The 24,424-nt window shown below is 40.7% G+C and overlaps 3 protein-coding genes across 11 annotated transcripts in view; all 3 read left to right on the top strand.

Annotated features, from left to right (window-relative positions):
- The first annotated feature begins 545 nt into the window (after window positions 1-545).
- On the top strand, window positions 546-5,277 carry LOC135248095 (nucleoside diphosphate kinase, mitochondrial-like). 4 transcript variants are annotated; one of them, XM_064322320.1, is made up of 6 exons: window positions 700-1,016; window positions 2,225-2,355; window positions 2,538-2,639; window positions 3,751-3,863; window positions 3,994-4,054; window positions 4,856-5,277. In XM_064322320.1, exons 1-6 carry the CDS (start codon window positions 872-874, stop codon window positions 4,874-4,876), a joined length of 573 nt encoding a protein of 190 aa, XP_064178390.1. In that variant the 5' UTR covers window positions 700-871; the 3' UTR covers window positions 4,877-5,277. The 4 variants fall into 4 exon arrangements, with proteins under 4 accessions (XP_064178393.1, XP_064178390.1, XP_064178391.1 ...); XM_064322321.1 differs by having other exon boundaries at window positions 3,998-4,054; window positions 4,856-4,896; XM_064322323.1 differs by lacking the exons at window positions 700-1,016; window positions 3,994-4,054 and adding an exon at window positions 546-693.
- A 2,832-nt stretch (window positions 5,278-8,109) lies between these two features.
- Window positions 8,110-14,724, top strand: decr2 (2,4-dienoyl CoA reductase 2, peroxisomal). 3 transcript variants are annotated; one of them, XM_064322316.1, is made up of 10 exons: window positions 8,110-8,246; window positions 8,718-8,903; window positions 10,672-10,740; window positions 10,846-10,897; window positions 11,118-11,253; window positions 12,223-12,347; window positions 12,550-12,643; window positions 12,813-12,917; window positions 13,179-13,367; window positions 14,290-14,724. In XM_064322316.1, exons 2-10 carry the CDS (start codon window positions 8,803-8,805, stop codon window positions 14,322-14,324), a joined length of 906 nt encoding a protein of 301 aa, XP_064178386.1. In that variant the 5' UTR covers window positions 8,110-8,246; window positions 8,718-8,802; the 3' UTR covers window positions 14,325-14,724. The 3 variants fall into 3 exon arrangements, with proteins under 3 accessions (XP_064178386.1, XP_064178388.1, XP_064178387.1); XM_064322318.1 differs by having other exon boundaries at window positions 13,179-13,420; XM_064322317.1 differs by lacking the exon at window positions 8,110-8,246 and adding an exon at window positions 8,283-8,419.
- A 1,915-nt stretch (window positions 14,725-16,639) lies between these two features.
- Window positions 16,640-24,424, top strand: part of rab11fip3 (RAB11 family interacting protein 3 (class II)) — a 53,244-nt gene continuing 45,459 nt past the window's right edge. For 2 of the 4 annotated variants that reach the window (XM_064322311.1, XM_064322310.1), the window contains exon 1: window positions 16,640-19,987. In XM_064322311.1, coding sequence (XP_064178381.1) covers window positions 18,260-19,987 — 1,728 coding nt within the window. In that variant the 5' untranslated portion in view covers window positions 16,640-18,259. The remainder of the gene's footprint in view (window positions 19,988-24,424) is intronic. The other 2 variants (XM_064322314.1, XM_064322313.1) reach the window with 2 other exon arrangements.

Raw genomic sequence — 24,424 nt, 5'->3', positions numbered from 1 at the left:
AATCAATTCAACTTGGTTCAGATGAAGCTTGCGTTTGCAGTGTCATATTCAGGCAGTAACGGGTGATCTATCACTGGCCTTGACACTGAGGTAAATGACCCGTTGTTCTTGTTTTTACCCAATGGTACATGTTTGTCTGTCTCTGCTTATTTGTGAGATGGGTACCTCACATATAGAATGTTGTATACACATGCAGCATCTGTTTCAAGAGTTCAAAATGTCTTCCTTGTGATTACGCCTTTGACACGCATGTAATAAGCAGAAACACGAAGGAATGTGTTTCGACTTGCCCTATAAAAATACAGGGATGTAGCCAGTAATTGCCACTTATAATATTGCACATATCGAGCAATCATTAACATCACTTGTTTTGCGCAAGTAATGTTATTGATTTTTTAGGTATTTGAAGGCTTAACCTGAAACGCGCTGGAAAAGTTAAACAAGTAGTGAAACAACATATGCAAAACTAGTCGGTCTCGTGAATAATCTCCAGACAAAAAAAAATTACCTGATGAAATAGACATGCTGTAGCTGTCGCACATAGCCTCGAGGGCTTGCACTACTGATGTTTGAAGCTTGGCTGCTCGGGGGTTAATATGACCCTTTAACCACCTTGGAAAGTTGCGCTTCCGAGAGGAGGTGGAGTTGTTGACCAAAAGGCAGCCAACGCCAGCATTCGAGAGTTTATTTGAGGTTGTATGTTGCAAATTTAAAACTGCGGTGTCTGTGGATTTGCATTGCAAAGGGTGGACGGGACAAAGTCACAAATATTTGTGCTCTGAACAGGCTTTTATTTTTTATTTAAACTTAAACTGATATTTTTTAATTGCAGTAATTTAAAGGGTTGCTTTTCATCCGTCAATATTCGAACATGGTGCTGTTCCAACGTTGTTTGAGACACCTTGTAATTAGTCAGCGTGTTTCTAAGTTAAGTTATGTTCCTGCGCGGACTCCAACCAAATTCCATCAATGTCAGAACAGTAACTTTGGCTTCAGTTATTACTGCACCACGGCAGGTTTGTCTCGTTCACGACTGCCATGCAATCGTTTGTTATTATACGTGTCATTGGTTATGTGTGTTTTAGAGACTGATATAAAGCATACTAGCAGAGACTGTATGGAATACATGTGATTCTCCTTATAAGAATTCCTGCTTCCTTTGCAGCTATGTGGTGTCACAACAACTTGGAAAATATTTGTTTTCAGAACAGATCATTTAGATTAATTCAACATCGGATGCGTTTGAATTTTTATTTATTTATTTATTTATTTATTTATTTATTTATTCGAGGTTAAGAAAGCATTTTAGTTCAACAATTATGTTGTGATTTTAGTAGTGTTTGGTAGAACCTGTCACAGAAACTCCAATGGGTGGCCTGAGGGAGATCGGATACACTTTATCTCTTCATATAGCCAGAAACTTGTACCTGTTTAGACCTGGCGTTCCCTTTTTGCATTCACAAACCCAAATCACCCTTGGATCCCAGTTTGAAAGTGCTTCATTTTGAGTACAGTAGACATACACTCAGTTATTATAACTTAGTAGCTATAGACGTCTTTACTGGTTTTTATCTCTAAATGAGCTTAATACAGGAGTACAAAATAGATAATATTTTTTATGATTTAGTGTACTTTTTTGTTGGAAATCCCCATCAACCACTAGCAAAAAAGTCCTGATAACATTTCTTACAGGTTTACATTATGGTCATATTGTGACTGAGATGCTGGTTTATGCAGTGGTGCTGTACACTTCACTGAGAACAGAACGTACAGGGTGCATTTAGTGGTTAGCAATGTTGAGCCCAATTCATGAAAATCACATTGCCAGCTCAGATTAGAGGCCATTTGTTCTTGAGCACTTTGTTAAATGGATTTCCAGTAATTGAGCTGGACTAAATTGGAAAGAGCATGCACTGGCTCAGGATGTAACTTTCTGAAGGCTTCAGTGTCTTTTATTAATTGATCAGTAGAATTAAATTGACCATCTTGACACAGCTCACACTGTAGTATCCCATAATAACAGCGTGTACGAAGAAAAACTGCTCAAAGGAATTTATGCATGTGACAGAGGTGCCGGCCTAAAAATAAATTAGAATGGGGATGTTGACCCACATATCAATCTCAAACTATTTGTGTGTGCTTGTGTGTTTGTGCACTGTATACATACACACGTGTGTGTGTGTGTGTGTGTGTGTGTGTGTGTATGTGCACACTTGTGGTGCAGGGATTGCAGATTTGAGGGAACGCACACTAATTGCAGTGAAGCCAGATGGAGTACAACGCCGTCTGGTGGGCCAGGTAGTCCAACGCTTTGAAAAGAGGGGCTTCAAATTGGTGGGTCTGAAGATGTTGAAGGTGAGATCATATGGTGATACATATTAAAGACTACAGTTAAGCAATGACTGCAGTAAGCTCAGTTTGGGGACCTTATAGAAGCAATGCTATGATTGATAGTGGCATGAGGCTTTGATGGTGGCTCTACGGGGCAGTGAAGTAAATAAGTACCCTTGGAGTGATGTCTTCATTTATCTCCTTAGGCTCCAGAGGACCTGCTGTCTCAGCACTACCAAAACCTCCAGAAGAAGCCCTTCTTCCCTGAAGTGCTTTGCTACATGTCTTCTGGCCCTGTGGTTGTCATGGTGAGTGACCACGCTGATTATTTGATAATCAGTTATAAATGAGCTTTGTCATCAAATTCAATGTTAATGAGTTTGGACAATTTCAGGTTTCATTCTGATGCATGTCTCATGTATTTATTCTGAGGTACAGTTCTTGAAGATCTGTGGGAAGTATCTTCTTGTAATTAAGAATTAATTTAGAGGTGGGAAAGCAGGTTCACAACCCCCAGCTCTAAATTAATTCATAGTTACAGGCAGTTGGCATGTTCCAATGAACCTTTGGGTTAATGCAAGGCATTAATCCTGGAGAACAGCATTTATCAATTGGTGAGTCCAGGGTTGGGAGCAGGACTTTTTCTGCTGGTTTTGAATCTAACTGACAGGACGATTTGCTTCACAGAATTGTGAATACTCCTCATATCTGCTTATAGGTTTTTCCTATATGTGATTTGGTGTCCTTAGAAAAGAGAAGAAAAACTATTTCTTTATTGATGTTAAATTAATGCCAACAAATTATAAATAAAAAAACTGGTACTCAGAATAATAAATTATACTAGTTAGCCATTAATTTGTTTTGGAGCACAGATTTGTTTACAGGAGGGATATTAAGAAAAGTCCTTCAGTGGCAATTAGCTGTCAGATGAGTGGTCCTTTAGCAGCTCCATCAAAATAATAAAAAATTAAATTGGCCAGAACAAAACCATCTCGTACAAGTGCCTCCACTCCAGGCTTGCGAATATTGTTTCATACTGTATAGGCTAAAGCTCTCGTACCCTGTCTGTTTGATTATTAGTCCTCTATAGCAGCACATAAAGGACAACATGAATAGTCAGCAGTAATCTTTATTTGACTTTCTTCCCTTCTGGAACGTAAATGCTAAAATCTTAAATGTCCAGACTGAGTAACTACTTTCATCGGCTGCTTGTCCAAACCAGCCAATCTGCACACAGAATTTAGATGGCGAGAAGTGCTCTAACAGATGAGAGAAAAGGCAGCTGTAGCTGAATGGTGATCACTGTAACCTCTTCCAGTTAAGTTATTGTTGTTCAGTTTCAGGTTACTCTGTGGCAGCCTTGCCAATAGAAGTTTACCCTGTAGGAATTCTGTACATGTCCAATTCTCTGCCTTTAAGGTGTGGGAGGGATACAATGTGGTACAAACATGTCGCATGATGGTGGGGAAGACCAACCCAGCAGAGGCAGACCCTGGGACTGTACGAGGGGACTTTGGCATCCATGTTAGCCGGTAATGATGCCCGGCCAGAGTCTTTTTGGGGCTTTAAACTATATCAGCACAATTATTTTCTTAAAAGCCTGTCTTTGGGCTTTGCTTGTCTGAGCTGAATTCCAATTACACTAATTCTCTTTTTCTTTAGCAAGATGGGTGATGAAATTTGCATGTGCAGTCTGAAATCAGAACTTGGCTTAACAGATCAGGTATTGTGGCCTATCAGGTCTTCTGAGAGATGATAATTTACAAGCTACAAGTGAATACCGAACATTTTTGACATTTTTGCCAATTTCTGTTTAGCATTGTCAATGTGCCAACTGCCAGTGTGAAATAACCACTCATGAAAAGTTATTATTAATTCTTGTACAGCCACAGCAAAATAAATGAGCACTGAGAGAACCAATGAAAAAGAAAAACACAGTGACAGAGACATACTCATTCAGCCAAAAATACACAGAGAACAAGTGGACTTTTTTGTGACTTCCTGTGTTTCCTGGAAATATAATAAGGGCATTGTAGCCCTATATAGCAGCACCAGTGATAACTAGGCAGGACTGTATGGCTCTAAATCTTTTCAAGGGTATATGAATAATCGGATTCTTAACGTTTGTGAGGTGAATGTGTGTTTTGTCAACCCAGACTTGCCAGGTTTGGAGTTCGTGTAGCATGTGTCAGGTTCACTCGACAATTAATTTATTTCACTCAAATTGTAAAATGTGCTCTAGGCTTTAGACCAGTGGTAACCAACCTGCTCCTGTAGATCTACCGTCCTGTAGGTTTACATTTCAACCCTACTTTGGCACAACTGACTACTAATAAGCAACTCAACAAGATCTCTAACTGTTGAATGAGGTGTGCTTTGTTTCGTTAGAGTGAAAGCGTGCAGGATGGTAGATCTCCAGAAATATGGTTGGTTACCACTGCTTTAGGCAAATGGTGCATTCCATGTCTCCAGCTCATGGTGACCTTTCTTTTTTGTGTGGTGTCTGTCTGCCTGCTTCCCTCAGGAACGTGGTCCATGCCAGTGACTCAGTAGAGGGAGCCCAAAGGGAGATCCAGCTGTGGTTTGACTGCAAAGAGCTGATGGACTGGGACTGCTGTGATCACAACAAAATATACGAGCTATGAGAGACAGGGAGCAGAGTGTGCTGCCTACCAGAATTGCACCATGGCAACACTAGGATTACCTTTAATTGTGTCATTATAGGTCACACTTGTGTTTCCACTACCCAGCAGTCCAATGCAGACAAAGCAGGGAATCAGACTAAACCTGCAGCCTGGTCCCACAACTTATTTTTTCTGTGGGACTAATACTTTCACCATGAGAGTATTGAACAAGACTCTGTTACTCCCTGCACGCTGCTATCTATACCAAGGACAACACCCACCTCTCTTCATTCTCTGTTTCAGCATTACCCCCCCCCCCCCCCCCCCAAACATCCGTGAAATTAACTCTTAATCATTTAACCATAATTTCACCACAATCAGTACAATTCAGTACAATTTACTTCAGAATAAATAATTAATCAGAACACTCATTAGGTTTGTATTAGGTTTTCCAAGTCATGAATGGGGGTTTCAAAAACAACATTTTAATGGCTTGAGTAATTTGTGTCAGGTTTCAAAGTCTATAGCCATGGTTTCTATGCAGTACACATTTTTATTTTGGCAAGGGCACAGAGGTTCAGTGCACCCAATCAGGATTGTTTCTTGAGCCTGTCATACTGCTTACAGTGAAACAAAAGGAGACAAATATATAAACAGTCAGGTTTTTCCTCTCGCAGTTTTTCTCTTGTCAGGAATATGTTCATGGACAACAGACTGTCCCTCTCCCAGAACATCACGGCGGTGAGTCGAACGTGCAGGTTCTTCCTGTACAACATCCGGAGAATCCGCCCCTTCCTCACCACCTACGCAACCCAGCTCCTGGTTCAAGCGATGGTCCTGTCCCGCTTGGACTACTGCAACTCGCTACTGGCTGGTCTGCCAGCATCCGCCATCAGACCCCTGCAGCTCATCCAAAATGCTGCAGCGCGTCTGGTCTACAACCTCCCCAGACATTCCCATGTCACCCCCCTGCTCACTGACCTCCACTGGCTGCCTGTTATGGCTCGCATCAAATTTAAGTCCTTGGTGCTTGCATACCAGGCAGCTAAGGGGTCAGCACCAGGGTACATTCAGAGGATCATCAGACCCTACACACCAGCCAGACCTCTCCGTTCTGCCACCTCTGGACGCTTGGCACCTCCCCCTCTTCGCGTCTGCACTTCCCGCTCCCGTCTGCTGTCTGTCCTGGCCCCTCGCTGGTGGAATGACCTCCCCGTGATGGTCAGAACAGCAGAGAATCTCACCACTTTCAAACGCAGACTGAAGACTCATCTCTTCAGGCTGCACCTCTCCCCACCCCTCCCTAGCCTATAGTTCAGCTCATTGTACCTAGCTAGGATAATTTGATTATGTTAGTGTATCTGGTAGGATTGTTTTTGTATGATTAGGTGTGATTCCAGTGCTAGTTTGTACTTTGTACTGGGTAGGATTCTTGCTGCTGAACAAGCTTACTCTACAGGGTTGGAGTCCTGATCGATGTGGTCACTTCTGGCACTACGATCCTTACTTCACTCTAGTGTTTCTTTTGCGCCTCTACATCTTGAAACCTATGCACTTGTTGTACGTCGCTCTGGATAAGAGCGTCTGCTAAATGCCTGTAATGTAATGTAATGTAATGTTCACAAATACTGTGTGACACTTGTTACTAATAAGCCATTTAAAGGTCTCTATTTTCTGACTGTTACAGGTATGTTGTCATTACAATGCAGAATGAAGATCAAAATAAAAAAGAGTACCACAAGCTACAAAAAAAGACAATGGACCGAGATGAACCCTTCACAAGATAGCTTACATTTTAATCAGATAAAATTGCATTCTAATGTTTACAATTCATATAAAGTGTTTATGTGCTCTAGTTATTTAATAGGATTATTGTCATCTTAATTTAATCTTCAGATTAGAGATTGATTTTTCAGATGTAAATAATGTGAAATTGATAATGTTAGGTAATAATGGTGAATATACTCACATCAAAATCATGTTGGGATGGGTGAGCAACATAAACAATTCAGTGAACCCTGTGTATTAAAAATCAATATACACCTTTTTTCAACAAGAACATCTCAATCCTCTGTAGATCTTTGTCTGATAAAATTGGTTTTGCCTGATGAAGATCTACACAGGATTGAAAGTTTGTTGTTGAATAAAGGTGTATCAGTGTATGAGTTTCAGTGTGTGGACTTTACTGAATTGTTTAAATGGATAATGTTATCTATAAATTACATTGCCAAACATAAAAAGAATGTCAAAGAAAATACACCTGATAAACTTGAACAAAAGCAGTTAACTTTTCCTCTCTCGGTGTAATTTTTGTCTGTAAATATTTACCTAAACATCATTTTGGACTTCTGCGGTTGTCAAGGACATTGTCATGGAAAAGTCGGAGTTCTGGAAAGTGGTGTATAGATAAAAAGAAAAACTGACAAGTTCACCCCATCACCCTGGCCATGCTAAATAAACTGTGCCAAATTAAGAACCAATTCAGTATATAATATTGTAAATATTTGCCTTAATTATGGCAAGGCTATGTTGGATTTGTTTTTAATTAAATATTTCCACTGAAATCATTGGCTGTGTGTTTGTTGTCCTTTAGTGTATTTTTTTGGCAGTTGTATAGCCAATCTATCTGACTGTCTATTAAAATTTAAGTGTTGGCTTCAACAATTGGAATGTTAAATTATATTGGCTTGAATATGCCTAACAAGAAGAACAATGGTAATATAAATCAGTCTTTGTACTGTAAATCTTGGAACTTAAGTGATCTTTTAAAATGCACTTTTAGTACTCGTATACACAAAAGGGTGCAGGATGGGTCAGTTTTTTATTATTTGCCTTTTTTTTTTGCCTTATTTTAGTACTCATTCCTAAGAGATTATTGTATATTGAAGTTCTAGTGCTGAAAACATAAACCAGTTTTTTTTTTTTTTTTTTTTTTAAATAAGAACTAACTTGCTGCTCTATTTTTCTCAAGTACATTTGCATTTAACTCTACATTAAACACAATATCTCATTAGCTACTTTAGAAAGTGTATGTTCCACTTTTATGGAAGACACACATACTTGTGCAACAGCCATCGAGATATATAAGAACATGTGCAGAACATGAAAGGGGCATGTTATTGCAGTGTTATCAGAGACTTTGCCTCTTCGGAGTTATTGTCGGTGACTGTAGACAACTACAACGCCCACAATGCACGAACGGAATTGTTCATTCGCACTACATTTCCCAATATGCACTAGGGATTCAAATATAGAAAACCTTGAAGACCGAAGTTCTTTGGTGATAACAAGGTGAGTACATTGTTAGTTTGCAAAATGAGGTCGTCTGTGTAGTTTTTAAACATTTTCTGAATATTTAAGTTCTTGTTTTGCAAGCTGTAGCTATTTAATTCTGGGTTACTTTGATGCGGTTGCATGTTATTTTTACGTTTACTTCTGTTTTCTGCCTTCTGTTATCGAGCAAGGTATCGATAGCTGTCACTAGTTACTCAAATCACACCAATCACTGTTAGCTAGGTTGTCATCCATCTACTACAAGATATGTCTGTGGCCATTGACCATATTTTTATGCATGGAACTAGATCCTGAAATGCAGCACAATATTTCACTGCTCATTGGCTAAAATCTAACTTTAGCAAAACTTAGCTACATTCAGCTAGTGTATTTTTATTTGGCTTGCTACATTTTATGTAAGACATCAAGAAGTACAAACGTTTTATGCAGGTGTTTAGATGATATGCTACGTATAATGCACTTTTACAGTTTCTCTAACTGGAGCGCGAGTGTGTCCAAACAAAGACCCATTGAACTATAGCTGCATATTGGTCTGCTGGGCAGCAGCGCAAGGATGGCAGAGGAACACACGAAGATATCTGAGTTGCCCGAAGACGTGGAAACAGATGACTGTATGACCACCTACACTTACATTTACAGCCCAGACTTGCTTAAGTAAGTAAAAAATCGCTGCACATTTACTCTGTCTGTGTGCAGTGTCTGTCAAAAATGTATATACAGTCCCCTCCAAAAGTATTGGAACAGCAAGGCCAATTCCTTTGTTTTCGCAATACACTGAATACATTTGGGATTGAGATAAAAAGATGAACATGAGACAAGAGTTCAGAATTTCAGCTTTTATTTTCTGGTATTTACACCTAGATGTGTTAAACTACTTAGAACATAGCACCTTTGGTATCAGACCACTCAATTTTTAGGTGAGTAAAAGTATTGGAACAGAGAGTATTTAAGTAAATGAAAGCAAATAACACTTAATATTTGGTAGCATATCTCTTGCTTGCAATAACTACATCAAGCCTGCGACCCATTGACATCACCAAACTGTTGCATTCTTCTTTTGTGATGCTTTTCCAGGCTTTTACTGCAGCCTCTTTCAGTTGTTGTTTGTTTCGGGGGGGGGGTTTTCCCTTCAATCTCCTCTTCAGGAGGTGAAATGCATGCTCAATTGGGTTAAGTTCTGGTGATTGACTTGGCCAGTCTAAAACCTTCCACTTTTTCTCCCTAATGAAATCCTTTGTTGTGTTGGCAGTGTGTTTTGGGTCATTGTCTTGCTGCATGATGAAGTTCCTCCCAATTAGTTTGGACGCATTTCTCCGTAAGTTGGCAGACAGAATGTTTTTGTAGACTTCTGAATTCATCCTGCTGCTACCATCATGAGTTACATCATCAATAAAGATTAGTGAGCCCACTCCAGAAGCAGCCATGCAAGCCCAAACCATGACACTTCCTCCACCGTGCTTCACAGATGAGCTTATATGTTTTGGATCATGAGCAGATCCGTTCTTTCTCCACACTTTGGCCTTTCCATCACTTTGGTAGAGGTTAATCTTGGTCTCATCAGTCCATAAAACTTTGTTCCAGAACTTTTGTGGCTCATCTCTGTACTAATTTGCAAATTGTAATCTCGTCTTCCCATTCTTACTACTGATGTGTGGTTTGCATTTTGTGGTATAGCCTCTTTTTTGCTGCTCTCTAAGTCTTCTTTGAACAGTTAATTGAGATACCTTCACCCCTGTCCTGTGGAGATTGTTTGTGATGTCACTGACTGATGTCAGAAGAAAAAAAGAGGTTTTTCTTCACAGCTTTCACAATGTTTCTGTCATCAACTGCTGTTGTTTTCCTTGGTCGACCTGTTCGATATCTGTTTCTCAGTACGCCAGCGGTTTCTTTCTTTTTCAGGACATTCCAAGTTGTCGTATCCCCAATGCTTGTGCAATGGCTCTGATCGATTTCCCCTCTTTTCTAAGCTTGCTTTTCTCCCAAAGACAGCTCGCTGGTCTTCATGTTAGTTTATCTTTTATAACACAAGTGCAGTTTTCACAGGCAAAACCCAAGGCTAAAACCAAGAGTAGATATTCAGAACTATTTATTGTTTAACCAATCAATCTAACAGGACATATCAGGGCAACAAGAAACACCTGTCAGTCACATGTTCCAATACTTTTGCTCACCTAAAAATTGGGTTGTCTGATAGAAAAGGTGATATTTTCTAAGTTGTTTAACAAATCTAGATAAAAATACCAGGAAATAAAAGCTGAAATTTGGATCTGTCATCTCATGTACATCTTTTGACCTCAAACTCAATTTTCTTCAGTGTATAGCAAAAACAAAGGAACTGACCTTGCTGTTCCAATACTTTTGGAGGGGACTGTAGCTATGATTTTTGAATTCAGAATAAATACAAGATAAATTTTGGTTTCAGAGACCATGTTGCCTTCATAACTGGCGGTGGATCTGGAATTGGATTCCGAATTTCAGAAGTGCTAATGAGGTGGTAACACTTTCTAATCAAGGATTCTACCTTTGCACCCACTTTAAACATGCATGTGTGTGAATTGTAACTGTACCTGCCTCACCATACTCATTACCCTTTCAGGCATGGCTGTGACACAGTGATTGGCAGCAGGAATCTGGAGAGGCTCACTGAGGTCTCAAGGCTTACTGATTAATTATTCATTCAGTCAGAGAGATGATATCTCAGTGGAAAACATGAGGTCATAATAAGAATTTTGATGCTCAATTTCTAGTTTCAGATTACAGTTCAGTAGCATTAACCTGGACTCTGGTTTCAGTTTTAAAGATGTGTTTTACACGTTGAATTTGCATATTGTGTTATTCAAGCGAATTGACACATTTTTTACCTGACAGGCGGCTGAGAAGTTAAGTTCTGCCACTGGGCGGCGCTGCCTGGCTCTGCGCATGGACGTCCGACAGCCAGAAACCATTTCCGCAGCTGTCGAGGAGGCATTGAAAGAGTTTGGAAGAATTGACATCCTCATTAATAGTCTGTACCTCCACGTAGCTTACACACCACACCATAGGAGAGCACATTTCATCTCTGAATGCATGCCTTGTGAAACTTCAGCAAAAAAGCAAAGAGCTTTTTATGATTTGCTTGAAATTACTTTAAGACTGTGGTGACATAGGGATTTCTTCTAGAAAATCCTTACATTTGCTGGATCTGTTTGGAATTGATTTACTGCACAGAAAGGACATAATAGTTTGTTTTTCACTGGAATGGAACTTGAGTGGAACTTTGGAAGGATAGGGTTAACTAAATTGCCTTCTTTAAACATTATCTCAGTGGCTCAATGGACTTTATCATGTGTTTAAATCCTTACTCATGAAGTTGGTGATAGTTGCTTTGACTTACAGATATCAGTTCTCAAACTCTTGATTGCACTGCTTTCTATTGCTTAGAGAAAGGTGGAAGTATGGGAGTTTTTAGTAGATGGGTGGTTGTTCATGTTCTGAATATTTCTGTATCATAACTCTTATCATTTCAGACATGGCTGTCTGCTCTTTAAGATTTGACTGTTTGCCAGGATCGTGGCATCAGTGTGCTGAAGGCCAACATTAGAAATGCCTTGCCTTCCACCATGTTCAAAAAACAATTCCTTTGACGTTTACTTCGGACGAGCTTGCTCATCATTTAGATGGATTGCATATGTTCCCTAATATTAATGTCATTTTGTTTGTCCTTGCACTTGCCTTCCTGAGCTTCTTTGATCTTGGGGTGGCAGTATAGTATAATGGGTAAGGAACTGGTCTTGTAACCCAAAGGTCACTGGTTCTTGAGCAAGGTGCTTAACCTGCATTGCTTCAGTATATATCCAGCTGTATAAATGGATGAAATGTAAAAGTTGTGTAAGTTGCTCTGTAATGTAATCTTGCATGAAGAGTGATTCTGTTGAGAAATGTGTCATCAGGAAGCACTGAAAAGCTCTTTTCAGATCTGTGTTTTTTTCATCAGATGCTGCAGGTAACTTCCTGTGCCCTGCCACTTCCCTGTCCTTCAATGCCTTTAAGACGGTGATGGAAATTGACACCATGGGCACATTCAACACAAGCAAGGTGGTCTATGAAAGGTGGTTCAAGGTAGAGTACAATGATGCTTGCTATAAATGTGAGGCAACCCTCCATGTTGTCCTTCACATGTAAAACAGTATTCGAATCTTTTGTAATCTTCACATTTTAACATGTCAACAATAATCAGAAAATAAAAATCATAAAGGAGTTTTTTTATTGGTTTTATCAAATGCATCTAGTAACAGCCTTGTATATGTGTCTGATTATCCAGGATCATGGTGGCTCCATTGTAAACATCTCAGCAACTCTGGGCTACAAGGGCCAAGCTCTCCAGGTGCATGCTGGGTCTGCAAAGGCTGCCAATGGTGAGGAGTGGGTTTAGCCATCCATGGATCATTTTACACATGAAATGCATTTTTTCGTAGTTTGTATAGTGGACTGATAATGTTTCTTTCTCTCCTTACTTTTGTGCTCTTGCTCTCTTTCTCTCTCCGTGCTTCCTGCTCTCATGCCTTGCCTGTCTCTCTGACACAGATGCCATGACTAGACACCTTGCAGTAGAATGGGGACCAAGCGGTGTTAGGCTCAACACATTGGCACCTGGTCCAATCTCAGGCACAGAGGGATTCCGCCGCCTGGGTAAATGGAGGTTGTGCATGATAGTGGTCCCCCGAACAGTGTGAAGAACAGATCTACCAATCGGATGAGGAAATTACTTTGGAAAATTTCTCCCATCAGTTTGGTCGTTTTCTCCATCCCGCCTTCAGTCTGTTTCCACTGTCTCTGCTTTGCCCTTCTGATTTTTATTTTTAATGTTTTTTTATCTGCACACCCCTCTTTTACATCTGCACCCCTCCACATCCTTTCCGCTACCCTCTTCCCCCTGTCCATCAATCTCAGGTGGAATGGGGGCGGATACCAGCGGTGCTTTCCAGACCATCCCGCTGCAGCGGGCCGGGAACAAGACTGAGATGGCCCACGGGGTGCTGTTCCTGGCCAGCCGGGCGTCCTCGTACGTGACTGGTGCCTGCCTGGTGGCGGACGGGGGCAGCTGGCTCACCTCTGCGAACAACCTGCCTGCACTCCTGGGTATAGCCTTCTCCCAATCTGCTAAACTCTGACTCTCGACTCGGCCATCCCAGGTGTGTAGGAGAAGGAAGTAGAGATTGGGCCAAGGCACGGCAGGGAAAGGAGGTCGTTGTGGAGATGTTGTTTAAGCCATGAGTGGACTGGGTAATAGACCACCATATAGACAATGTTACTGTGTACCCCTATCCCAACCCCCAACTTTACCTCTTTTGCGTGTTTTACTGAAACTGTGCTTCAAGGGACAGATTTGGGATAAAATGACTAATCTGGTTTTGATTCATTTAATTAGATTTTAAAGATCAAAGACAAAGCTATGACAGTTGTCAGGTCTGTTGGCATTCCCATCACTCTAGTATGCTGAAGATGTATTGATAGTATGGTGTATTTAAAATAATGTGTTAATGGATCTCTGTCATTTGTGGATATGTGCATGTATAATATTTTTCAAACTGACATTCATGTATTTGGAAGAAATTAATCTTATGTAGCCCTATATACCCTGCTTAGAATAAATATTCCAAAATAAGACTAAAAAGATTAAACTTTTATGGCATTATAATATATTACAGGTTTGTTTAGTAAACATTCAGTTGTGAGTGACTAAGTCTCTGTTCAATATTTGGTAATGTTTGAAGGAATGTAAATAGTTTTTATACAGGTGGTAATGGTATGATGACTATAATTGATTATTTTGGCCAGAGCTACAGTTCACTACATTATAGTCATGTTCCATTCTTTCTTCTTAACTCCTTCTTACGGAGCTTTTGCTTGTACATGCAATGTTCGTAGATGCTGCCATTTAAACTACAGTGGCAAGTATAACCTTATTTACTGTTTCCTAATTTTGTTTTATAATAATGTGTAATACACAGAATAGTACTTTTTGTCTCCTGATGAAATGTTGTCACTTGTTTTGTTTTAGATTACTGGTCATCTACACTGAAGAAAGACAAGTAAAAGACTAAAGAAAGTTACACTAACTAAATCCTTTGCAACATCAAATGAATGCTTCTGTTTCCCAATACTTTAAGCTTCCAAAAATAAGTAGAACGGGACTGGGAGAGAGTGAGAGAAAGAGAACACACACAGAGAACATCTTGGCACCAGATGGTTTATTGTAACAATTTTATTGTCTTTAGCATCAGAAATGTTCTCAATATCACTTTTAAAAGTAATTTTGTTGCTAAATTGCAACATGTAAATGGAAGCATCTTTCTTGAATACCTCCAAGATCAAACAGTTACATTTTCTGATATGTATGAGGTACCTTTTTTGGCTTGGACTTCATTTTCGGTTTAGATTTACAGCATGCAAAACGTAGAGATTCTTAATTCCCTGAATAAAATATCTAACCTTCTGTGTTTGTGCCTTTTTACATCAATTTTCCTTTGGTTATCTTACCATTATTAATTAACATAACAATATTATTATTATTATTATTGTTATTATTATTATTAAAGTTGAATAATTCAAGAATAGTGAAATGTGTTTATGAGGGGAAAAAATTACAGTTATTTTCAAAATAGTGGATAAAATTGAACTGAAATGAATTGATCATGTTCATGAATTCTCCACTATTTGATGTATTTTGAACTATAAAGATGTATTTGCACAGTGCTGATAGTTATCTGTCTGGACATGAGAGTCCCATCTAAAGCATCGCCTGGCATTTATTTTGAAGATCTTACGAGTGAAACTACAGTAGACTTTCAATAAAAGAATCATGTTTCAATACTTACAGTGCCCTCCATAATGTTTGGGACAAAGACATTTCTTGATTTGGCTTTGTACTCCACAATTCTAGATTTGTAATTAAACAATTCACACATTCAGCTTTTATTCAAACATATCTTTTTATACATTTTGGTTTCTATGTGTAGAAATTGCTTTTATACATTGCCCATCTACTTCAGGGCACCACAATGTTTGGGACATATTTTATGTAAAAGAAAGTAGTTATGTTTAGTGCTTTGCCACATATCCTTTACATACAATGACTGCTTGAAGTCTATGACCAATAGACATCACCGGGTGCTGAGTATCTTCTTTGGTGATGCTCTGCCAGGCCTGTACGTCAGGCATCTTCAGCTCCTGCTTGTTTCGGGAGCTAGTTGCCTTAAGTTTCTGTCTACAAGACCTTTTTCCAGAACTCTGCAGGGTCTTTAGCAAATGTAACCTGGCCATCATCATTTAACTAATGGTTTGAATCTTGCAGTGTAGCCACTGTAGCTCTATTCATGAAGTCTTCTGCAGACAGCAGTCACTGACACATCCACACTTACCTCCGAGAGAGTGTGTCTGATCTGTCAGACAGGTGTTTGGGGTTTTTCTTCATTATGGTGAGAATTCCTCAATCATCCAACAGTAGAGGTCTTCCAGGTCCTTTGGACTTACTAATCTCATCAGTGCTCTTTCATTTTAATGATGTTCTAAACAGTTGACTTTGGAAAGCCTAAGGTTTGGCCTAAGTCTCTGACTTTTATTATTATTTCTCAGCCTCACAATGATATCCTTGACTTTCATTGGCACAACTAAGGTCCTCGTTGACAAATGCCAATAACAGATTCCAAAGGCAACCAAAAGCCTAGAATCAAGACTATATGCTGAAAGCTCTCTAATACCTGCTCTAAGGAAGCTATTGAACACAACTAACTAATCAGAAACAACTGTTACATCATTTGTTCTGAACATATTGGTGTCCTGAAATAAATATAATTTAATGAAAGCTGAGAATCTGCCTTTTAACCACGGGTGAATTTAATTACAAATCTTAAATTATGTACAAAGCCAAATAAAGAAAAGAAAAATACGTATTTGTCCCGAACGTTATGGAGGGGTCTGTATGTAGTACTTTCAAGGAAAATAATTTACGGGAAAGCCAGCTCAACTACCAGGAATCGCCACATGGGGGCACTACTGTACAAAATACTGTACCAACAGGTAATACGGGGTTATTTGGGGGAGTCCACATTACATATAATTTGTAAACAAATTCAGTTCAGCACAACTTCTTTATTATTGACTGCTGTTTTTGCTTAAACGTAACTCACCAGTAATTAGTGGGTTTCTGGCATCGTCTATTACTACAAGTGCCATAATAACAATAGCCGGCAAGAAACTTTAATATGTACCCTTCTTAATTTATATTTATCGACAAAATCGGAGAAAAATTCCATATAATAATGTAGTTGCCTCCCCTTATGCCACGGTGTTCGGTCTGTTGACACACTGCGGCGTGCTCATTGCGCCTGCGTACTCTAGGTCTCGTGACGTAGCTGTGAATGCGGTTGGTAACAGGGCAGCTGCTGATGAGAGCAAGAAAGAGCGATGGATGTGTGGTCGGAACCAACACTGGGAATCTAGCTAGCTTACGCGCTAACTAGCTGAACTGTATTACTCGTACTTTCACGCTGATGGTCATTTTCGAAAGACTTACCCACGACCGTGAAAGGATTACAGCTGGCTTGAAGAAAACATCGTAAGATATAGCCTCTTATACAGGTGGCCCACTGATGTCTTCTGAGTCTGCGGACGCTTTGGGAAAAGGGTTGAGTGGGACAAACAGAATTCTCGTGAAAATAAACAGAAAGAAGACTGAGAAGAGAACCGCAGAGAAGGCCGTTTCTGTTCCACTGTTAAATGAGGAGAAAGTAAAAACAGACGGAAGCTGGACAAGTTAAATATTACCTAGCTAAGTTCGTGTCATTTTCGGGATACTTGTATCTATCGATAACTATCAGTGAATGTCTAGCTTGTATGGAACTAATATCAGTCTAGCTTTCAGCACCGCGTTAGGTAATTAGCAAGCTAGCTATACAGGTAATCGCGTGATTGTTGCGTTATTCACGTTTTACATAGGTGTAAGTGGATTTGAATGCCAGATATTTTACTGTGCCGCCAGGGGTTGGTTATTAGCTAACGTTAGGTAATTTGTTATAAAGCTAGACTAGCAAACTGTCTAGATAGCAACGTTAACTATATTTCGTTGATAACGTTATGTGGTTGAATTAGTCTAAATATTTACAAGATACGGCAGGCGAGGACTGACAAGCTGTCTAGCTAGTTTTCGCATGGTATGTTTCGTCTTTGGCGTGGGGGGAAGGGGAGGGGGCTGTACTGCCAGAATGTTTGAATTAGGTATTGATAGCTAGCTAGCACATGAACTATCTAGCGGCTAGATTCATCAGTGTGATTTCAGAAACTGCACCGGAGATTTAGCCTACGCCAACTGACACAGGCTACGACTGTTGGGTTTACATATCACTCAGGTGGTGCTTAGCAACCATCAGGGCTGTTCGGCTCAGCTTTCTTGCCAACTGGAAAGATTCAGTCAGGTGTTGATGCTTTCATATGTCATCAATGATCAGTAACGAATGAAAACAATGCAATTTACATTTTTTGGCGAGGTTACCAGGACATGAATTGGTCTGTTAAATAGTTTTATGAATATAGCCCATGGAAAACACGCCGAACAAAATTCATTGTATTCGCTACATTTTTTTCATAGCATAATGAGCAGCTAATAATGTTGCTTACTGGCATTTTCTAATGCTAATGGAAAATATAAGCATAAACGCAACTCATTTTACTGTTTTCGAGAGGAAAATAAACTCACATAATAAGGTATTTGAATGCGGAAAAATAAGAATTCGGAAAACCGCGTCATTCTTTCTGCAATGGATTTGAGATATTGGACTACTTTCCTTGAATCGTTGCTGAAACGTGAGAATGCTTTTGAACAACTTTTGAAGTGATAATTTCAGTTGAAAGTCGAATCACAACAACTTGTCTTCAGGCATACTAAGGATAGCTTTCAGTCTTTGCCTTTTCCAAGTTAATAGCATTTCAAATTGTCTCAGGATACTAAGCAACGTTAATCATAATAAAAGCAAATGGACCAGTTTCTGCTGTCCAGCCCTGGTGGGCATGCAGACTGGGAATTGGAGCAGAAGCCCTCTTTAGGATTTCTAGTTTTAGATCCTGATAAAGTGGCTGCTTTGCCTAAGGGGAGCAAAGAAAGTCTGGAGTCGGGCTTGGATTTCCGAGAGACTGGAAAGGAGCTGGTGTCACTTAACCTGGATGAGATTCTCCAGGAAAATGCCTTAAATCTGGACAACCTTTTACGGAACTCCAGGTATTCCGATGCTGATCGGATCATGTCCTGGAATGAAAGGTCAGAGTGCCCTGTGCTGCAGTGGGAGAACCACTCCTTTCCACCCTTGCAGCTCACCGAGGGTGAACCTGCTGATGCGCCCAATCTTCAGGTCAGTTCTAATGAACAAATTGATTTTAGAGTTTCTACTCCTGTCCAGACCGTGGCAGGCAGCGTAATTGCTGAAAAAGACAATTCATCCTTTTTGCAACTAGATTTCCAAGACAAAGTACCCATGGAACTGATGAATATTCACAACAGTCCTGGAGAACATCTCAGTTTCAATAATACGCCTCCACCTTTGCAGGTTTTAGCCTGGAATGAAGAATCTAATAAGACCAATTTCTCTCTGCTGGAAAAATTCTTGTGTTCAGAGCCTGCCTCTTCCTCCATCTCCTCTTCCTCACCCTCTGCCCCACTTCCCAGTGGGGCTAGCCCACAGGGTGTCAGTGAGGAGCCATCTCTTCTCTCACACCACGAGGAGAGCAGCCGCAGTCAGGTGTCACAAGGCGGAGAGACGCTGTCATCTGAGACTGAGGACAAAGGTTTATTCTTAGAGCTGGTGAGGGATCCGCTCACAGTGAGTAACGCTATCCTGGAAGGGTCACCTGAGAGCCACCCGAGCAGCCCCTCCCACACCTGCAGCTCCGCTGCCTACAGCCAGACACTGAATGTTCAGAAAGGATCCAGACTCGTACAGAATGGAGCCAGCAATGACATCAGTGGCAGCCTTAGCTTTGAAGATCATGCCTTGCACACCTCTGAAGAGGGGTGCTTGAGCTCGCATGTGGATGATACCGGGGAGAACATTCCTGTGGACACTCTGACCTTTAGTTTGCCCTTGAAACAGTGCTGTGAGGGTGACTTCTGTCTCCCTGGGCACCAGCGTTATTTAGAAGAACCCGAAGCCTGCGCATCCTGCCCTGATGGAGACGCCGCACACCAGGATGAACTGCTCAGAGGCCAGGGCTTGGATGGGGCTCTCTCAGTAGATTTAATGGAGGAGAAAGTTTTTCTGGGCTCAGCCCGGCAAGAAGAACACAAAGAGCTGATTGGCAGTAGCAGCCCGACTGCTGATGCAATGCACGACAAGGAAACACCCGATCCAAAACCCCCTGAGAGCACCCTACAGGAAGGACTTCCTGGTCTGGAGCTGAATGGAAGGAGTGGAGAGGCAGAGCTTGACCTGGATGCAGTCCTTCACACTCAGGACTGCCCTGAGGATCTAGCCCTGGAGTTGGATGGTTTGCCTTCTGGCAATCTGTGGATGACTGAAGAGACTGCAGAAGGCCTCTTGCTGTCGGAAGTGGGGGCATCTAATTCACTCCCAATGGGGGGCAGTGTTTCAGAAGGGGTTGACGATCTGTCTTCTTTGAAGGCTGTGTTTAATGCCCTGGACCAGGACAGTGATGGTTTTGTGCGTATTGAGGAATTTCTGCAGTTTGCCACTGCCTACGGAGCTGAACAGGTAAGACTACCTCTGGTTAGTTTCGTCTCATCTTTCTGTGCCTGGCAGGTTTTAATTGCTTTTTAATCAAGGACCCCATTGTTGTGTCAACAGAATTTGAAATGATTGTTTGGATGCAAACAATTGCACTTATTCCAATCCATTTAGGCTTTTAAGTGGCAATTTCAGTTTCATGAACAGGTAGTAGGCTATAATGTGTCTGAATGGTGGCCACAATATCACAGTATTATTGTTCTCTTATTAGCTGAAAAGCCCTGAAAATGAGTTTTGTTTAAAGCAGCTTGAAGAGCTTAACCGTAGTATTTTGTTACTGAAGCCTTTCCAGCAGTTGGCTGAAATGAATGCTACACAGTGATTGGTTTGACATGTTCTTCAAGACCCCTAGCCTGAAATAGTGCAATTGCGACACTTCTTTTTCATAGGCTGTAAACCCAAGACTGTTTCCACTTGCTGAATACCTGAGCAGTAATTTCCACTGCATTTAATTTGATCAAATCTAACTGCTTTCCACACTTCATAGCAAAGGCTTATGTCAACTTGTAATAGAGCGGCTCTTTACTTTCTAATAAGAGATCAGCAAACTAGTTTCCACCGGAAGAAATCCAATCAAATCTGGCTCATTGCACCAACTGAGAAAGTCATTGAAACCATTAGAATACCGATATTTGTGTTTCCCCAGCCAGTGCAAATGGTAGTCTCCTCTAAAAGGGGGAGATGAGTGCAATATGCTGTGGGCACAACGCATTTTTGGTGAATGGTTATTGCACAGATTAAAGTGGATAAACACACACTGTCTCAGAAATGGTACACAGACTGCCCAGTTTCGCCCAATGGGAGGCCCCAACACTTGCATAAAGCCTGTATTCGGGCAAAAAAAAAAAAAAAAACTCTCAAAATTGTGCTGATGAAGCGGGTTAGGGAATATAGGCCCGAGTTGTATTATTTTAACTTCATCCGGCACCTTTGCCTGTAAAGTGAGAGGGCAACAATGGGGTAGTGTTACCACTAAACACAAAGGCACTAAAGAAACCTGAGCACATGGAATTCAGTGTACAGTGCCGAAGCACCATTTGCTTTAGTATAACAGAGACCGAGAAGGCCCGTTATTGTGTGCTGAAGGTTTGTTAATTTAGGTTTATTTTGCTATGCAGTCTGTCATGTTCATTTATTCCCAAACAGTGGTAATGTACTGTATATTCTCCTCAGTAGTTGCTTTTCAACTCGTGCCATTTCTGAAGAATGACCTCCAAAGACTCAGCTCAAAACCTGAACCTATCCTATCAGCCCTATCACTTATTCATCACGCCCAATTGGGACTGACTGGAAGGTGGCTGCTTTTTTTAGTTGGCCTGGCTTTGTCTTTTAGGTTGCTGTTTTTAGGTTGTGTCGCACTGCTTTATGTGCTATTTCTTTAATGATCTTTTAGTTGACTGGGAAGTATTGTCTTAAGTCTACCTGGCAATTATTACTCATTTTTACTGATATGTTATTTTAATATGTACTAGGTTTAATGAATTTGTGACATTTTTACAGATGTAATTGTTTGCTTTTCTATTAAAAAATCATCTGGAAGCTGTCAAAACTTCAGCTAGCTACCTTTGTTAATATTATGTTAAACTGCACTACACATATTGCCAATGTAATGTTTTATTGTCAGCATGAAGTTGACAAGTTGAAGTTAAATATTGCCATTTAGTGCAGGTGTGCTGTGTCGAGGACAAGGGTAAGGTGCAATCAGGGGACAAGATATGCAGATTTTATTTTTTTAATCACACTGTTTGAATTCATTCAGCCTTGAAGCTGTTTTTAAGAAATAATGTTATTGTCACAAACCGGTGTAGTACATTGTAGTCCTGTTAATGTGAAGCATTATTTCCCCTGATTATGTAGGGGCCATGTGGAGAAATTTACCAGCAAACACAGTGCTGAGGATTAACATGCATTTGTGTTATGAATCCCTGCTGAGTAGGAGCATTACAAACTCTGTGGTCATGATTGGGTTACACTAAATAAGTTGGCTGTATGGGTATTGAATTTTAAGGTCTACATAGAGTTTATCAGTGTGAACGTGACCTACCTCAGTGAGTCCGCAGTTGTCTCTTTATTTGGCTCTATTGGAACTTTGTTTCCAGACTGGATTATTCTGACGCACGCTCAATGCACAAAGAACATTATTACATCATTTGACAATATCCCATCGGACCTGTTTACGGTACCTTTAATAAGCAGAATGTTCTATTTCCTTTTTTAGCAATAGACATGAAACCTGAAAGGGGCTGAAAATATTTGAATGCAAGGCCTGATTTCATTGTTAACTGAAGCACTTCCTTTACATTCATATTTTCCTTGTGTAGAAGCATACTGGGTGGGGAATGTTTGTGTCATTGTCTGTGCCCGCTCAGTCAAAGCGGTAGTGGAATAAGTGAACCGCGTGTGGGTGTTGCATCACGTCTTTGATGCGACCTACTCTTTCTCTTTTTCAGGCTGCGATTCTTGTACAGGCTGTTACTGGCTGATAGGGTGTGCTTTGCTTTTGCGGTTTTATGCAGGGGGACTCTCCTTCCAGCGCCTCTCAAGAAGAATACCCTATTCAAAATGATTGTTTTAAAGACCTTGCAGTAATGCAGAAGTAATACTTTAAAAATGCTTAGATTGGCTGCTCTTTGATGTGAAATGATACTCGCAAATGTTTCCCTCGCCACAGAATGGTTTAAATTCCGCCACTAAAACCCGACCATCTCACTGTCGTTTTCCCTTCCCTCGGTGCAGTTAACCACGATGCTTAGCGTTCTGTCAGTGTCATATGACGGCGTTTGAGGTGGGCTGGAAATGGCACAGGACATGTTCCTGTGTTGTGTGTCCTCGAGGAAAAAGCCCCTCTCAGACACAAGCCGTGTACTGTGCTTGACTACAGTGCTGCACTGTGCTGGAATTTCCTCACTGTTTCCTCCCAGTTCTGCGGCCCCCCCCCTTCCTGCTGCGGACTCATTATAGCGCTGCTCCACTATGTCAGGCGTCTCGGTTCACATGTTTGTTTATGCAACATTTGCCCGGGGGTCGGTCTCTCCTGAGCGCTCTGCGCAAGGTGCGGGCGACGATGCCATCTGACCACAAAAGAGGTAGTTTTGCTTACTGTAAGCTGCGGTGTGTTTTCAGAAAAAACAGAAAGGAACACAACTGCTACATGTTTCACTTGGCTTCCCGGCACACCGCTTCCCTCAACGGCCACTTAAGTGGCGTGAATTCCTCTGTCCAGCCGCTCCCATTTAGCATACAGCCTGAAGTCTGAATTTTAAATGGATTTTTCGAGTTAGCGTGTAGGCCTACTGAGGGGCACGCGGGGGTGAAATTGGTTGATGTTCGGCAGGCTTATTTTGTGTTAGCCCGATTAGCCTGGGTTTTTAATTGCACATCTGTCATACTTTTGCAGTTCTTGACATGTTAGTTAAATAACTATAGGCAAGGCTTTTCTGAGCGATAAGGAGATTTTAATGATGTTCAAGCCGTTGCGGAGGCTGGAGTCAGTGAAAGGGGGTTATTTCTCTGTTTACATCCACTGGATGTTGGCACAGTGAGGAAGGTTTGATGTTTACTGTAGATACCAGCTTGTATGTTATGCCTACCTCAAATCAAACCGAGACCGTAGTGATTCATTCTGGTCCAAGGTTTTCATCAGTACTCTGTTTAGTGTTGTTGTAGCCTAGTTGGTATAGTTTGAGATTTGCAAATTGGATGTTGACCCTTAGGTTTGTCTTTGTGGATTTGGCTGTGCTACCCTATTGAGTATTTGAATGTGGACTGTCTGTTTGATTGCTTTGACTGCCTGAAATCTCCAACTGTACTTTCTGATAGAGTGTATAGTCATTTCAAAAAGAAGATGGTTTGGCTAGAAATCAAGAGTGATGACAGACAGCGAGAAAGGGTAACAGCCCCCACTGTCACAAGAATTGTGTTGGGCCAGAACACTACATTTAGGCTATTTGGCGCCAGCTAATTATGCTATTGTCTTTTTTGTGTATGATTAATTATTGACATTGTCAGCATTGCATATTCAATCTTTCTTTTTCATCCAAAGTCTCTTCTTTTCAGTATTGGAATATGCTATTTGGGTCAGAATTATGCTAATGCAGCCCCTCATAAGAAATGTTTCTAAACAACAAAATGTAGAAAATGGCTGCTGTGAGTATTATCACTTAGTAGTTCAGAATGTCCACCGTGTTAGAATACTTGTGAGGCATTGGACAGGACTTTACTTACTGGGTAATTTACTTAAGTGTACCCAATCATGAAAATGTCTTTACTCTGCAATCAGATTTAGCCCTGTCTACTAACCAGTTTAAAGTATTGGCTAATATTTTACAATTTTTTCTGATGATTAGACTAATCCTTAAACATTTCAGTAAGAAAATCTGAGGGGTGTCTCGTGGCATAGTCTGT

Source organism: Anguilla rostrata, chromosome 2, assembly GCF_018555375.3.
Source record: "Anguilla rostrata isolate EN2019 chromosome 2, ASM1855537v3, whole genome shotgun sequence".
NCBI classification, from domain to species: Eukaryota; Metazoa; Chordata; class Actinopteri; order Anguilliformes; family Anguillidae; genus Anguilla; species Anguilla rostrata.
The sequence above is the reverse complement of the archived record's forward strand: the minus strand, read 5'-3'. Positions and strand labels throughout refer to the sequence as shown.